Here is a 15,540-nt window from a genome sequence, read left to right on the forward strand (position 1 = left end):
TGGTGTACAGATTGTGCCCTGAGCGCACCTTTTTGAGCACCGGATTCTGTGTTATCGTGTTATCGATCCCATATCAATGTTGCTACTGTTCATGACCTGCAGTCGCAACGCTTAATATCGTTTCTTCCAACCCCGGAACATGAACGCACTCAATGCCGTGTTCCTCTAGCTTCTTCCGTCCTGCATTCTCTCCTACAAACTTCTCCGGCTCTTTGACACCAAGATACACCTTCTTGATCTTCTGCTCTCCATCTTTCCCTCTCGTTCGAATGAGTCGATCCGCGCATGGAAGATTACCACTAAGCCGAAGATTACAAGGTTCCATGGTAGTGTAGATGACGGTGTTTGATGGTAATGCTTCCCCGACTCTTTCCTCAGGCAAGCCGTGTGCTTGAGCAAGCTTCAAAAGACAACATTGCTCCGCATGCGTGTTTCCTTCGCATTCCAGAGTGTAGCCGCGCGAAAGGATGTCCCCGGTATCTGCATTGACTAATAGGGCGCCAACACGGAAATTTGAAGGCTTCGGCGGTGATTCTTGGGCTTGGTCAAGGGCCAGGCGCATGTATTGTAGGTGATCGTTGGGGTCCGGGCCTTGGGCTGGGGGCACCGGGCCGTCCCATGTGCGCACGGGACCTGTATCGTAGTCGACTTGCATGTTGGTGAGGGAGGAAAGTGAGGGTGATGTAATTGGCGTTCTGGCTGGTGGTGACTGGGGAATAGTGGGTCTGGTGCGCTGACTCCGTTAAGTCCGGGCTCACGGTCGCGTCGCGTTCTCACGCAGGCGTCGACCGTGAGTAGTCACACAACCTCCATATCCATAACACAACACTACAACATGGCACGGAGACAGAAAAAAGAGCAGTCCCCTGAGGAATCTGCGGAAGATGACTTTGTAAACAACAATGAGAGCGAAGGCGAGAACGACATGGACGAAGAAGATGGCCCGCCTAGCATCGACCCGTATCAGGTTCTTGGACTCGAGACAGAAGCCACAGCCGACGATGTGAAGAAGGCATATCGCAAAATGGCGCTCAAATGCCATCCAGGTCAGTGCCCTTACTACACATGGTCGAGTGCATCGCTGAACTATGACCAGACAAGGCTGCACCCGACGAGAAGGAAGCCGCCAACAAGGCCTTCCAAGAGATCGCATTCGCCTACGCCGTACTCTCCGACGATCGCCGACGCAGGCGCTACGACCTCACTGGCAGCACAGCCGAGACAATGGAGGACGACGATGACTTCAACTGGCTGAAGTTCTACCGCGAGCAGTTTGAGAACGTCGTCAATGAGGAGGCTATCAACAACGTCGCGAACGAATACAAGGGCAGCGAGGAGGAGCGTCGCGATTTGGTCAAAGCGTTCAAGAAGGTCAAGGGTAATCTGAACAAGGTGTACGACCTGGTCATGCTGTCCGACATCCTCGAGGACGACGACCGGTTCAGGAAGATCTTAGACGAGGAGATTGAGAACGGCACAGTCAGCCCATACCCCGCGTACGAAGCCGAGACGGACGAAACACGTCAAAAAGCGAAGGACGCTGAAAAGAAGAGGCGTGAAGACTTCGACAAGAAGCAAGCCCAGAAAGAAGAGTCGGGAGCCACAAACGGCAAGGCCAAAGCCAAGGCGAAGCCGAAAGGCAAGAAGAGCGGCACAGACGACATGGCAGGTCTAGCAGCTCTGATCCAGCAGCGCCAGAAGTCACGAGCAGGCAACTTCTTCGACTCACTGGAGGCCAAATACGCGCCCAAATCACGAGGCTCGAAGCGTTCGACACCCATGGAGGAGCCATCGGAAGAGGCTTTTGAAGCCAATCGCAAGAAGCAGAAGAAGAGTAGCGGTTCAAAGAAGAAGGCTAAGGCTGAAAGTGAGGACGAGGAAATGGATCTCGACGGGGAGGAGGACATTGGTGACTCTGAGGATGAGGAAGAGGAAGTGCCGGCGCCTAAGAAGTCGAAAGCAAAGCCTAAAACGCGTGCGACACGGGCACGTGGGCGGGCTTAGCATTGTGGATGGAGTAATGAGTTGATAAGAGAGCTCTTGCATACGACGGAAAGAGGGTGGTGTTTTGGGTAATATACCACGAAAGCTTGCATAGCATAGGCTTTGGAGCTTTGAATAAAGTCTGCTTCATCAGGGTATCGCTTGGTATCTTCTGCAGCATCCGATTTGACACTTGCTAATTCCAGAATAAATCCTCCAGACTATTCCATGTCTTTGTGCTCGCTCCCTCTTCTGAACTACGCGACAGCAAGATGTCCTGATTTACTGCAATCGTAAGCTAATGCCATCTCCCCAGGCCTACATTTGCCTCTTCAACGACTACTACTGCGTCTATTCCAGCCCGACGTTTGCTTCTTCCTCCTCGTCCCCATGATCAAGGTACTAGCGTCCGCTCTCTCACCTTGACATGTGATCGTCACCTTTAGGTACCGGGAACAACGTCGACCAAACAGTTTAGCCCCTCTTTGAGGCCATTACGACGTCAAGGCTGCTTCACGTCTCGTCCCTTTGTGGGCACCCACCCCGGCTTGTCTTACTAGTCCGCACTCACACTCACGTTCACCACGCGTTTCCACGCTTGATACCACGCTATTTCACCTCGCCTTTCTTGCTCAAACCGTCTCTCACAAACAACACGCTTATCCTGCCAACCTTTCACGTCCTTTACGCGTCTTACCAAGTTTCTCACCATCCTCTTCGACTACAACGCTATCGTGCCAGAAGATGCCGGGTATCACTATGGCTATCAAACCGAAGGCTCCTACAGCGAGGAAGGTGAGTTGAGCTTCCACAGCATGAACAACCACAAGCAGGATACTAACAATGACAGAGCCCCATCACTTCAACACCAACCACCAAAGCCCCCGCGAAGACTCAGCAGCAGCGCAAAACATCCGTTTCCCAAGCCGTTCCAAAACTTCAGCAGCAGCGCAAAAACTCGAATGCGCAAAGCTCGCCGAAGGTTGTTGTTCAGCAGCAGCGTAAAATCTCTGCTGTGAAGCCGACGGTTATGGTGGACAATAAGAGGAAGATCAAGGCCGAGGTGAGATGAACCGCCACCTCATTCAAGAAAAAAACCGAACAGGTCTGCAGACTACGTTGACCTAAAACCTTGCCAAGTAGGGGACCCAACGTCAACGTAGGCTCCAGGCTGTTCAGTTTTTCCCTAGGTTGGCGTGCCGCCAGGGATGTTCTCAGGAGCGAGACTGACAATAATGTAGGGAATTTCACCGAAGATGGCTGATGTCCAGATCAAGTCCTTAGGAGCGGACAAGCGTACTGCTCAGGCAGAGACCAGAGACGAGTCCCTGCCGAAGAAGCAGAAGATCGAGGAGGTGAAGAACGAAGTACATGACACGGAATACCTAGGTGACTACATGCTAACACTATCCCAGATCTCCCATTACGCCGCAGTTACATCGCCAGGAAAGTCCACTTCCACTACACTCTCCACGCAACAGCCATCCGTGCCACTGTCTGCCACCGCCCAATCAGCTCAGTCCTCTCAGCTCATGAACAACCTCCTCCGCCACGTCCTCCAAACCCAGCCCACGCTGCTCCCCTTCCTCCCCGCCACGCCCATAACATCCACTCACATCGACAACATAGCGCACACAATGTGGCAAATCGCCTTCAAACACGTCGTCATACTCCAACGGGCCTGCCAGTACGGCGCCATGTTCTCGCCCCTCAAACTCGCAGCGCTAGCAAAGTTGAACTTTCTGCCCAGCTGGTGGTTCTTTAGGGACTTGGTCGTTGGAGGGTTGCCGGAATTGATCAAGGGTGTGGATGGGAAGGGAGAAGAGAAGGGTTTGGGGGTGGTGATTGATGATAGGGAGATGCAGGGGGCTTGGCATGAGGCTATTAAGTGGTGTGGGAATGTTATTGCGCGGAGGGAGCGTGTTGCTACGCCGGTGGTTACGGAGGAGGAGAGGGTGGAAATCGAAGCTAAGATGACAGAGCAGGAGGAGGAGTTGGTGCGAGAGAGTAAAATGGCGTACAGTGACGAGGATGGGGAGTGAGGCAGATCTGACGCTACTTGATGGGAGTCCAAGTGGTCAATGACGGAGTCGTATGAGCATGGCGTCAGGCGTTTGATGATCGGAAAGACAAAAATCAATGGCAGCGAACGAGCTTTTGCATGCCGACGAGATAGCAAAGAGTACTCCATTGAGTAAGCCTTCGTTCAAAAAGGTATCAATCTGCAAACCCACATACACCTTTTACACCCCCTTCAACAAAAATAATAAGATTCCACGCGTTAGCAGCCTACAATGCCTCATGACTTTACGAACTCCTGTTTATCATACTGGCATAGACGTACCACAGCTATTCAATCTTGCATAGTACAAACTGCGTACATGACATCACGCGTGCAGCAACGGCTCCGTCTCACCATCACCACCTCCATCTCCTGCCTTGGACTTCCGCATCACCTCCCAAAGCAACCCCGCTTGTGCGCCCGCAAACACCACATAACCAACAGCAAGCCAGCCCGAATAATGATACCACCCACCCCACCACCCCAAAAACCCATCGTACCACTCCCACCACGAAGGCACCTCAACGCTTAACCCCCATACTACGCCCATAACGCCAAAAACCACCGCCTGCATTGCAAGCCCGACACGACTCAGCGCCTCCGCTCTCCCCTCCTCTTCATCCTCATTCTTTCCAGCACGACTCGCTCTCACCTGCCAAAAGAACGACGCGATGCTCAAACCGAGTACGATCCAATTGATGCAGAGGATGTGTGCGCCATGCCACACATAGGTGAACATGATGTGGGTAAACCAGTCTATGTCGTTGGCGTAGAAGGCATCGACGAAGATGGGGAAGATCAGTATGAAGAAATACGTTGTGTAGGCTTTTATGGCGGAGCGGGTTGATACGTCGCGGTAGGAGGAGGGGTAGTGGAGGTGTAGAATTGAGCTTTGTGCGCAGTGAGCGTCAGTACATATGTCCTCCAATGAATGAGAAGGGGACGTGAGGCGTGTCCTTACAAGGTAAGCCAATACAGCAGTACAACAATCGTTTGTGCTAGATCAATCCAATTCCCCACGGTTACGGGTTCGCGGTGAAAGCCTTTGTCTTCTCGGATAGAATCTACGATGTAGAAGAATGTGAAGGCAAATTGCTCGGTTGCCGAGATGAGGTTGAATAGCAGGTAGTTTGTTGATATGCCCGAACTATTCTTTCTGCTGGTAGTGCGATAGAGCTGTGGTATGAAGGAGGCTAGAGTAGACACTAGGAAGACACTGGTTACTGTTAACATACTGTACCGAGTACTTGCAGAATACATACATGCGAAGCCAGTTCGGTAGGTTTAATACCGGCATCTTGCGATACTACAATGCGATTTCTAGTCTTGCAGCTGTATGGCGACTTATGAATGTCTACCGCAACATATCGAGGAGATGAAGACTTTACTATCGAACCCCTCCTCATCCATTTACTTGTATACAAGTACAACGCTGATGCCTAGCACACTTGAGACATCCAAATATGCAACGCTGATCGCGGGGGCGGCACAGTGCATTAGCGCTGCGCACCCCCTTGCTTGCCAGCAAAACCTCCGACCACACACTCAACACCAAACCTTCCACATCCCAGACCAAGAATAAGGAAATGCCCCGGCCCATCTACCTCATCGTCTTCAACTCCCCCCTCTTCCCCGCGCACTGGGGTCTCTGGATTCCGCACCCCTCGTCTAGCGACCCTCAAACTGGGACCTATCTCAACGCAACCGGCGATGCAGCAAGCGGGTTTAGTATAGAATTCGAACGTAACTACGAACTTGGTGCTGATGGGCGGCGGCACCAACTCATCTCTTTGGGTGACGTCGCAGACGAGCATGTCGTTGACGTAACGGGTGATGGGAAGTGGTCTGTTGATCAAGTTGCGAGGGATAGGCTTGAGGAGGTTGTGCTGGATGTGAAGCCGCCGGGGCCGAGTTTGGTTGCTGCGGATAGTAAGGTGAGGCTTTTGATGTGTAAGTTGTTTATTGAATGGCTGATTGACTGGATGTGGTAGGTACCGAGGAGGAAGGTGGAGATAAGAAACTGTCAGACTTGGATACGCGATGCCGTTGCCGCGCTGGTGGAAGCAAAAATCATGGACGAAGAGGCTTTGCAAATAGTAGAGAAAGCGCCGAAGAACTGATTGAGAAAGGTCGTTGCCATCATTTTCTACGCCTTATTCGACTTCCAAATGCCACCATACTTATCTCTCACCAACAGTCTTTCCTCCTGACACGTCCAGAAAAGTACCATATTCCAAACTCCTCTCCATCCCCCTACCAAATCTTCGGCACAAACATCGGCGTCTCCCTCTTCCACTTCTGATAATCCTTCCTCTCCCCATACCTCTTATCATACTTATCCTCACTCAACGGCACCCCACTAACCTTGAGCAACAAAAAGCTCACAAAAGCCGGACTAGCCGCACACATACCCGCCACAAGCACCTGTCCCCCAATCCCGCCACTCAGTCCCAACGCCGCCTGCGCAGGCTGCCTAACCAGCAACCCCGCCGCCGCAATCGCAATCCCACTCCACAGCGTCGCCTCGCCGAAGTAATTCGGATGCCGGGATTTACTCCACAGGCCGTGGGTGAGGAATTCCTCGGAATGTTTCTTTTGCTTTTTGCCTTGGACCCAGGTGTCTTTTTGGCGGTCGGCGACGACCTCGAAGGTTAGGCCGAAGACGAAGATGGCGAGGCCGAGGATGTCTGTTAAGTATGGTTTTGAGGATACGGCTTGCCCGATGAGTGAGGTTGCGTAAGCGGAGCGTGGAACGGAGTTTACTAGGATGACGGGGAGAGTGCAGAGGGAGACCCATGTTGCTTGAGCGAAGAAGGCGACGAGGAATTTGGGCGGGGAAGTACGGATGGAGTCGAAACGGGAGTCTTTTCCTTCGTCGCTGGATATGCGTTTGTAGAGGTAGGAACCCACTGTTTCGTCGTCATTAGCACCTCCATCCCTCTACAACTCAACCAATTCCCGACGGAACTTACATCTCGTAGCCCAAATCCCCACCGCAGCGCTCAAAAGCGCCTGTCTCCACCACCACGTGCCCTGTCCTAGGCCCTGGGCGCTGAAATACTCGGTTATACCGCCGGTGATGGTGCCTGCGGCTCTGGCGCGCATGTAGGGCAGGACTAAGCTGAGCGCTGTGCAGGACAGGTATGTGAAGCTGCCGGAGAGGTCATAGTACCGTTCTGTCTGCGCCGCGATGGAGGGAACGGCGACAGCAGCTTGGATACCGTATGCGAGCGCAACAGAGGGAACGAGAGTACGCAGAAGCGGGTTCTTGAACGCAGTCGCGCGAAGGAGAGTTTGCAGGAGCGTCATATTGTCGCAAAGCTTCGAAATCAGAAATGCGGTTGAGGAAACTTCGGCGCACCCCAACATATAACCCTCAATCGGAGACCGGGAGGATCTTCAGGTACTTCCTTTATGCACTCTCGCTTTTCTAACCCAACAAACACAATCATCGGCGGTTCATCCGGCGCATACCGTTGTTGCAAAGCGCCTGGCGATCTAGACTCGTAGTCAGGATCGATGCCGTCATTCCTCGCTTACCCTCCACTTGTGACTGGGGTCCAGCGGTAAGCTTCCGGATAGCGCGCAGGAGCTCGGAGCGTTCGGACGCCGGCGGGCGTCGCATTCAGGATACGAGATCTTGCTTACGTGCATAAGGATGCGTGTTGACGTACTGCATTGTAGTCTAGAATGTATGCAAATGTTGGATATGGGAGTAGTACAGTTATGATGGCAAAAATGTGAGCCCGAAGGCGTAACGATACATTTCGCAATCACTCGCGCCGCTCCAAAACACCATGCAAGCCGCGTACGTAACCCAGCACCCAGCCATACAACCCCCAACACCAACCATCATAGACGCGTCAATGCAAAACACTCCAATACACAAATCCTAGTAACACAACAACAAACACCAGCAACACAGCGATACAATTGACACTACACGACAAACCCGAGAAGATGCCGACTCCCACTTTTCCGAAGACTCTATCTCCTGAATGCGGCTTCGACCTCCTTGGTGCCCCAATCTATCTCCACCTCCCCACTATATACATCTTGGTTGATAGTCGTCATGCGCTCTGACACCTTGTTGTATGTCTTCTCGCATTCCTTCAGGACCTTGAAGACGAGGTCGCGGCTGATAGTCGGGTCGTCGGCGTCGCCAAAGTGCTTGTCGACGCGCTTCTTGAGGGCTTCAATGCCTTTGCGAAGTTCCTTGGCGTCGTGGGAGTGGACTAGTTTCTTGAAGACTGAGCGCGAATGGGAGGAGCGTTGGGCGATGGCTTGGGCGCTTGCGCCGGGTTGGGAGAGGAGGGTTTCGGTTGATTCGATGAATTCCTTGATGATGTTAGATTTAGTGGTATGAGATGAGGAGGTTTACTTACCAGAAGCTTGCCCAATGGCCTCCGGATGACGGCGTCGACATACAGGCTCATGTGCTCGCTGTACTCGTCTTGAGCCTTGCCCTTCCAGATTTCTAGGACATTGACAGAACGGGCATCAACCTCCTCCATGTAGTGGTTCATGTTCTCGATGAGTAAGATGTGGTAGTTGAGCGCCTCCTTGTCTTCAGGATCACCCTGTCCTTGGGAAGCCATGACGGTGGGCGACTCCTTGGCGATGACCTTCAAGCTCTCGAACATAGCCTTGTTGATTCTTTGGTACGCTTCGTCGACCATGTCGCGGATTTCCAACTTGTCTCCGTATTCTGAAGCAGGCGGCAACATGTTCTCGATCGCTACGGAGAAGTGTGGAAAGGTCTTCATGAATGAGATGACTCCCTTGCGCTTCTTGATCTTGACCTTCGTATCTTCAATGGCCCGTATCTGCTCGTCCAAGAAGCGACTGAACAACCCTTGCAAACGTTCGTGTATCTTTCGCAGGTTTCTTGTCAAGAAGTCCTGGTCTGTCTCGGCGATATCGAGCAACTTCCGGTCGACAGCACAAAGAATGCCGACACCTTGCCTAGGAAGAGTCAGTGAATGAGTAATGTATAAGGTAAATATGACTTACAGAGGATCGGCTTTGGTAGCCCAGTCCACAAGGCTCTGAATCTCAGAGGGCCAGAAAGAGAATATCTCCTCCATGACACCAGTGACATGTTTTGCCATGGCTCGGTCCGCCTCGAACTGCTTGCGGATCCAGAGGTTGGGGCCACGACGCGCTTCAGGGGGCGCGGCTTGCACGGCCTCGGGGAAGTCAAGCGAGTCAGTTGAAGTAGCATGGAAGAATTCAGTAATGAAGTTCTGCTCCGTCAAAAGGACCGGACCGGTGTCTTCTAGGATCCTAGCGAAGACGTTGAATGCGTGGAATTTGCCGTCTTGAGCCGCTGGCTTCGCCTTGCCATCTTTATCCCCAGACGCTGATCTCAGGCCACGAGCTAGGGTCTGACTTCGCTTAACGGTCAGCTTCCTTGCCGTACCTAATGTGGAGGTAGTTTCCGGCTCTTTCTCCTGTGCAGTAAAGAGCAATTCTTGCTCCTCGCCAGTGGGCTTTCTTGCGAACCGTCTCCATGCCAGGATGTTGTCGCGAACCTCTTGTTGATACACCTGCGCTGCTTGAGTCTGATACATGCGTAGTAGTGAGTCCCATGCTGCCCTGTCAATTTCTTTTGCGAACAGCATGATTGGGCTCAACATCCACAACTCGTTCCGACCCGCGTCATGCGCTTCTACGTTCCTCTTCAGAGATGGCTCAGATCCCTGATCATCGAGTCTTGAAAGTGCATCTTTCGTCGACAGGAAGGCTGCGCCGAACGTGATTTCCATATGTTTCTTGAGCCTCTCGAGGAACATGGATCCCTCATTGAGATACCTGTCTCGTTTCTCTTGCAGAGCTTGCATCGTTGCCAAATCGCTATTACCAAATCCTGGTCCACTGCTGATCGTGCCTTGTCGAGCTCCGGCGACGAAAGAGGGGTCGATTGTAATGAGTGCCTTGTAGAGCAGAACCAGGGAAAACTCAATATCCTTGAGTCCATTGATCTTGCCTATAGGAGCGCGTCTCAATGACTCCAGCTGATCTGATGTGATCGAGATAGTGTCGACTAGCTGTTGAAGTTCGTGCTGCAGTAGCCGCTGGTTCGCAGTCTGCACTTGCAGACCCTGACTCTGTGCTTCGATGAAAGCGATATCATCGTTCAAGCTGCTCAACTCAACGTTGTATAGGGTTAAGAGCCCCTCAAGCTCGTCGCACTCAGCGATCGCGCGGTCCAACATGCGCTCGACAGCCTCTACGCGATCGTCCTTCTGCTCCAGGTGATTTAGCCAGCTCCCTGCCTCCACGCGGGCGATTTCGCGTTTGATGTCATTCTCCAGAGACTCGATGTGCTTGGCGGACAGCTCGTTGTTTCCCCATCCCAGCTCAGTCAGCAGACTCTCAAATTCCAATCCCCGTTCGTCAATGATATTCGGATCTATACCAAGCTTGGATATGTTGACAATCTGTTGGTTGGACCGGCGCTTCTTTCGGCGCACCTCGGGCTCAGGCTCAATGTTCCTTGAGGCTGCTTTTTCTGGAGGTGGCGGAGCAGGCTGTTCTTCAACTTCTTGGACAGCGCCAGCCGCAGTGCGATCACCTGGGCCGGAGACTGTAACAGACGGAACCACCTCGGTACTAACGCGCAGTCGCTCTTTAGATGACCTGTCTGGTATGGATTTGGAGGGCTCTTCGAGTTTCTGCTCGACTTCTTCTTGAGGAGTTTCTTTTGGCGTTTCTTTTGGTGTTGGTCGCTGGGGCACAAACACTGCGCTGACGCCGTCTGCTTCATCGGTTGTTTTCGTCTCCTTGTTGAAGAGCTTTGCAGCAGCTCCGCCAGCACGAGGCTTGAATGCGCCTGCCGCCGCTGCTGCCTTGCGGAACTTGGTCGCCGCATTATCGTTAAGCAGCGGCTTCTTGACCATTGGCCCAAGACCAGGGCGTTCTTGATCCTCAGGCATTGAATTGGTGCGTTCTAGCGGTTCTGGCTCAGGTGCTGTTGGTGGTGTTGCAGGCGCCGCTACTTCCTCAGCTTGTGGTGCTGCTGGTATTGGCGCAGTCGGAATTTGTGGAAGGGGTGATGTGGGAGGAGGCGTAGGCTGTGGTGGTCGAGAAGGCAGTGGGTCTGCGGGAGGCGCGATGTTTTCCTGAGAAACGGGCTTCAGTCTCTCGGGTATCTCCTGAGGTCGTCTCCGCGGCGGTACTTCCAGTGGTGGAGCAGGCGAGCCTGAAGGCGTATGGAATGTTGAGCGTGGCTCTGCGCCTTGGCTATCGACACTTCGTTGTGACATCTGTGACGGCCGGGGCTCCATGAGTGGCCTTCTCCTTTGGGGCGGTTCTTCTGGGGGCATGTCGTCGTTTCGTGTGAAGTTTGAACTGGTGTTGCTTTGAGCTGTACCTGGTCGACCAGCGCTTTGGGCTGTTCCAGGCCTGAGACCCCTGGGCGACGGATCTCTCCTAGGCGAGGGGTACCCGTTCTGTCTGCGTGGATCTGGTGGCGCAATACCTGGAGGCGCGCCGTCCAATGATGGTTCGTCAATGGATCTTTCCGACCGTTGCGATTGCGCATCTTCACGTGGCGGCCCGCGCCCTGGACTCAAGCTTGCTGGGAAGTTGCCTGAATCCGGTGTCCGTGGCCGACCAGCGAATTCAGAATTCGAAGATTGTGGGGTCAAATTGCGAGACGCAAACTGTGGTGGGATAGGGCTTTGTCCCTGGCCAGGACGAGGTCGCATACTATCGCCGCTAGGCCGAGAGCGAATGCTTGGGTCCATTGACCGCTTTTGGCGAAGGTCGGGCATAGATGGCGCGACCGAAACTGAATTCGGCATGAATGGCGGAGGCCTACGGGCGTCATCCCCAGTACTCGGTCTACCCAAGTCGTCTGGCCGTCCTGGTCTTCTAGGTGGCCCCCCTAGCTCTCCAGGAGGTCTCCGGAAGTTTGGATTTGGGCCAGGTGGAAGGGCTCTCCCGTCCGATATAGGCGGAGATTCGCCAGGTCTTCTCGGTGGTGGTCCAGGTGACTTTGGAGGCATTGGTCTTTGATCTGGTGGCCCGGGTCGCTTCTGGGAGGGACTTTGACCACCCTGACCACTGGCTGCGGCAGCTCGGCCTTCTGGTGTCGCGAGATGCGGCTGTCCGTTGGTCAGACTGTTCAGCTCTGTCACGCTGAACCCTGTCAGGATAGGAAAGTCTCCTTTAGTGTACTTGTTGTAGATCTTAACCATACTTCCAATAAAGAACTCCTTCTCCTTTGCCGTGCCCGCTTCCCAGTAGTAAGGTTTGCCTATGGTCACAGTGAAGCCTTTCTCCCCAGCCCATAGCTTCCGCTGTGCCTCCTCTTCGCTGGTAGGATTGAGATGGGTGTAGTTCTCGACAGCAGTAAGCTCCTCCATAGGCCAAGATTTTCCAATGGAGAAGGAGCCGTTGGCGTTCTCCCTGGCTTTGTGCAGCTTCACCCTGCCTGTGTTTCGCACTGATATCATGATGATGCGCGCCTTCTTGTTCGACGGGGCCGAGCTCGGTGGTGGGGGGGACTGCGGGTAGCCGCCATCTTCTTGGACGCGGATGTGGGTAATATAAGACTCCTGGACTTGGGTTTGTCAGTCGATGCTATAGCGCGTAGAGGTGTATGCCAAGCATATATCCCAACATGCGCGGGCACTGATGTAGACACGTACGCTGGCCCTGGTCATCCGTCTTGGAGAAGCAGCTTTCGGTGATTCTCTTTCGCTCGTCGTCGAATCGCTCTGCGCGCGACATGCCAGAGGGCGTCGAGCTGGAGGCAGAAGGCGCCCCCCTCGAGCTGCCAGGTGGGCGGCCTGCAGGAGCTCGAGGGTCCCCCGCTCCGTTGGTGTAGTTGCGTGGCCTCCCCTCCATTCTGCTGTTCGGCTATCCGCAAGGCCGATGGGGTAGTTGGAGGTGTGGGTGAATGATGCGCCAATTACTGCCGCCGGGCGCTAGCGAGAGGTCCTCCGGGAGCTGCCATGAATCGCGAAAGGTGGTAATGAGTCTTGCGATGGCCGGGCGATGCGACGTCGACGGGTAGAGCGGCGGTGAGGAGCAATCGGGGTGCTCAATGCGGTAGTCCCGGAACAAGTGCTGCCAAGTGCGCCGTTCGAGGGAAGAATGTGGGCGGCGGGTGAAAGAGGCAATGGGGTGGTGTGCGGAGAGGGACGTCTGGCGTCGTGTACTCCATATGAGACGGCAGGCGCGCGGGACAGGGATCACGTTTTGGGCTTAGCGCAGCCGGGCGCTGAACCATTCCGCCTACCGTACTTTTTTTCTTGCGCGACGTCTGCTACCTTCACGCCAGCACCACCACTCCACCGCCGCAATCCACGAAACACGACACGTACCGCGCAATGGCTACCGGGAAGGCTTCTAAGAAGTCCAGCGGCGACAAGAAGCAGAAGGCTGCATCGACAGAAATTCCGCAGCTTGAGCTGATAAAGAAGTTCCTCAAGAAGAAGGGCGAGAAGGATGCTGTCACCAAAATTGACGAGGAGTTTGACCGATGGTGTGCGTCGCCCATGAGCGACAACGATTCTGAGGCTAGCGATTCTGAGGAAAGCGCGTCCAGCAGCGACTCAAGCAGCGAGTCTGAGGCCGAGGCAAAGCCAAAGAAGGCCAAGAAGACTGCTGGAAAGAAGGCAGCTGCGAAGGACGATGCTTCCAGCTCATCGAGTTCCTCCGACTCTAGCTCCGACTCTTCCAGCTCCAGCTCAGATTCCGATTCCGAATCTGAGAAGGAAAGCGCGCCGGCGAAACCCAAAGCGAAGAAAGCCAAATCCGTGTCTTCATCCTCTGCTTCCTCTTCCAGCGACTCGAGCGACTCCGATAGCAGCTCTGAAGAAGAGCCCGCCAACGTCCCGCTTCCTGACTCCGATTCGTCCGATGCATCCAGCGACTCTTCGTCTAGCGACTCAGACAGCGATTCCTCGAGCGACAGCAGCTCCGACTCAGAAGCCGAGAAGAAGGGCAAGAAGGCAAAGAAGAGCAAGAAGGCCGCTTCAGTCTCATCATCGTCTGCTTCAAGCGACTCGGACTCTTCAGACTCCAGCGACTCCAGCGACTCTAGCTCCTCCGACAGCGACTCTGACGAAGAGCCAGCCAAGACGAAGAAGGCCAAGAAGAGCGGAAAGAAGGCTGCCACACCCTCGTCCTCGAGCGATTCTAGCTCCTCCGACAGTTCTTCGGACAGCTCTTCAGACAGCTCCTCCGACTCCGACAGCGACGACGAGAAGAAACCCGCCGCGCTCGAGCGCAAGGCCTCTGGCAGCGACTCGTCTCAAACTCTGCCAGCAACATCCCCCGAGCCAAAGAACAACAAGCGCAAGGCCGGCTCTCCTTCACAAGACGCTCCCAAGTCAAAGCGAAGCCACGTCGAGAACCGATTCCAGCGCATCAAGCCCGACGTCGTAGTCGACCCCAACCTCGCAAGCAACGCCTACGTTTCCTACGATTACGCCGACCGCGCGCACGCCAAGTTGATCGTCACCAAGGGCAAGGGCTTCACCAAGGAGAAGAACAAGGGAAAGAGGGGCTCGTACAGGGGTGGCATGATTGACACCTCTGGCGGCAAGGGCTTCAAGTTTGAGGACTGAGCGTCATAACCGGATATAGATGGGAGACGATTCGCACAGCATTTTCACGAGTAGAAAGAGGATATGCGCCTTGGCGTGTAAGAGTATGGCGAACACGGAGTTATGTATACCAAAAGCAGCATACCCTTAATTGGCGACACTAGTACGAGACTTTGGTCGACTGAGGGTCGGATTACTGTGTTAAGAGTTTGAGTTTATAGATTTGTACAATTCTAATCGTACATTGCATATGCACAATTCTAGTTCCCTCTCCATGTGCCAGTCCGTCTCAGTGTTCTTCATTTCGTCCGAGAAGACTCCGGTTTCGTGTCGCGATGCCAGTGGTTCCGTATTGTACCCCTCATCGCTTATAGACTTCAGCAGCGCGTCATCCTTCCAGCCTCCATGCCCTACAATGTCTGACACGGCACCTCTCACACTCGGATCAGGTTCCAGTCGACCCCCGTCCCTCATCCTCAAGCCTTCTCCCCACCCTCCTCCTCAAACTCCACCGGCAAATTCATGCCCACCCTCCTCGCGCTCAGCCTAACCCTCTCCTCCTCCGTCATACCCATACCCGGATTATACCGCTCCAGCAATGTCGAATGCATCCGTTGCGCCTGCACATATTGTATGAATTGCTCCGCCTGATGTAATTGACTTGTCGCGTTGGCATTGGGGTTCGATTGCGAGAGTGTCGAGCGGATGCGCTGTTGCAGTTTTGAAGGTGCGGAGAGCTTTTGGTGTTGGGTGCGGGTTAATTGGGGGGTGGAGGGGAGTTCGCGGAGGAGGCGCCGGTAGATGGAGAGGATTTGGGGGCTGGCGGGTGGTACCATTGTGGGCGGTGGAGGTAGTTGGTTTGGTTTGGGAGATTAGATGTATCGGAGAGGGATCGTGGTCTTCAGGATGTGGTGGTTTGCCGATGTGGTGATG

General features: G+C 54.0%; 8 protein-coding genes across 8 annotated transcripts; 4 read left to right on the forward strand and 4 right to left on the reverse strand.

Moving 5' to 3' along the window:
• Nucleotides 1-82: 82 nt before the first annotated feature.
• Nucleotides 83-655, reverse strand: J4E85_007176 (uncharacterized protein; the record flags this gene model as incomplete). Its single annotated transcript, XM_051471409.1, has 1 exon — nt 83-655. The coding sequence occupies one exon, from the start codon at nt 653-655 to the stop codon at nt 83-85; it is 573 nt and encodes a 190-aa protein (XP_051324483.1).
• A 180-nt stretch (nt 656-835) lies between these two features.
• On the forward strand, nt 836-2,004 carry J4E85_007177 (uncharacterized protein; the record flags this gene model as incomplete). The annotated part of the gene is made up of 2 exons (XM_051471410.1): nt 836-1,046; nt 1,097-2,004. The coding sequence occupies 2 exons, from the start codon at nt 836-838 to the stop codon at nt 2,002-2,004; spliced, it is 1,119 nt and encodes a 372-aa protein (XP_051324484.1).
• Nucleotides 2,005-2,742: 738 nt separating this feature from the next.
• J4E85_007178 (uncharacterized protein) lies at nt 2,743-4,025 on the forward strand (the record flags this gene model as incomplete). The annotated part of the gene is made up of 3 exons (XM_051471411.1): nt 2,743-2,778; nt 2,834-3,046; nt 3,225-4,025. 3 exons carry the CDS (start codon nt 2,743-2,745, stop codon nt 4,023-4,025), a joined length of 1,050 nt encoding a protein of 349 aa, XP_051324485.1.
• Nucleotides 4,026-5,631: 1,606 nt separating this feature from the next.
• Nucleotides 5,632-6,165, forward strand: J4E85_007179 (uncharacterized protein; the record flags this gene model as incomplete). The annotated part of the gene is made up of 2 exons (XM_051471412.1): nt 5,632-5,979; nt 6,073-6,165. The coding sequence occupies 2 exons, from the start codon at nt 5,632-5,634 to the stop codon at nt 6,163-6,165; spliced, it is 441 nt and encodes a 146-aa protein (XP_051324486.1).
• A 133-nt stretch (nt 6,166-6,298) lies between these two features.
• J4E85_007180 (uncharacterized protein) lies at nt 6,299-7,354 on the reverse strand (the record flags this gene model as incomplete). The annotated part of the gene is made up of 2 exons (XM_051471413.1): nt 6,299-6,954; nt 7,018-7,354. The coding sequence occupies 2 exons, from the start codon at nt 7,352-7,354 to the stop codon at nt 6,299-6,301; spliced, it is 993 nt and encodes a 330-aa protein (XP_051324487.1).
• A 678-nt stretch (nt 7,355-8,032) lies between these two features.
• J4E85_007181 (uncharacterized protein) lies at nt 8,033-12,901 on the reverse strand (the record flags this gene model as incomplete). The annotated part of the gene is made up of 4 exons (XM_051471414.1): nt 8,033-8,383; nt 8,431-9,010; nt 9,059-12,614; nt 12,703-12,901. The coding sequence occupies 4 exons, from the start codon at nt 12,899-12,901 to the stop codon at nt 8,033-8,035; spliced, it is 4,686 nt and encodes a 1,561-aa protein (XP_051324488.1).
• A 485-nt stretch (nt 12,902-13,386) lies between these two features.
• On the forward strand, nt 13,387-14,628 carry J4E85_007182 (uncharacterized protein; the record flags this gene model as incomplete). The annotated part of the gene is made up of 1 exon (XM_051471415.1): nt 13,387-14,628. The coding sequence occupies one exon, from the start codon at nt 13,387-13,389 to the stop codon at nt 14,626-14,628; it is 1,242 nt and encodes a 413-aa protein (XP_051324489.1).
• A 455-nt stretch (nt 14,629-15,083) lies between these two features.
• On the reverse strand, nt 15,084-15,443 carry J4E85_007183 (uncharacterized protein; the record flags this gene model as incomplete). The annotated part of the gene is made up of 1 exon (XM_051471416.1): nt 15,084-15,443. The coding sequence occupies one exon, from the start codon at nt 15,441-15,443 to the stop codon at nt 15,084-15,086; it is 360 nt and encodes a 119-aa protein (XP_051324490.1).
• Nucleotides 15,444-15,540: the final 97 nt, after the last annotated feature.

The sequence above is a fragment of the Alternaria conjuncta genome (assembly GCF_024043145.1).
Source record: "Alternaria conjuncta strain BMP 0040 chromosome Unknown scaffold_10, whole genome shotgun sequence".
NCBI classification, from domain to species: domain Eukaryota; kingdom Fungi; phylum Ascomycota; class Dothideomycetes; order Pleosporales; family Pleosporaceae; genus Alternaria; species Alternaria conjuncta.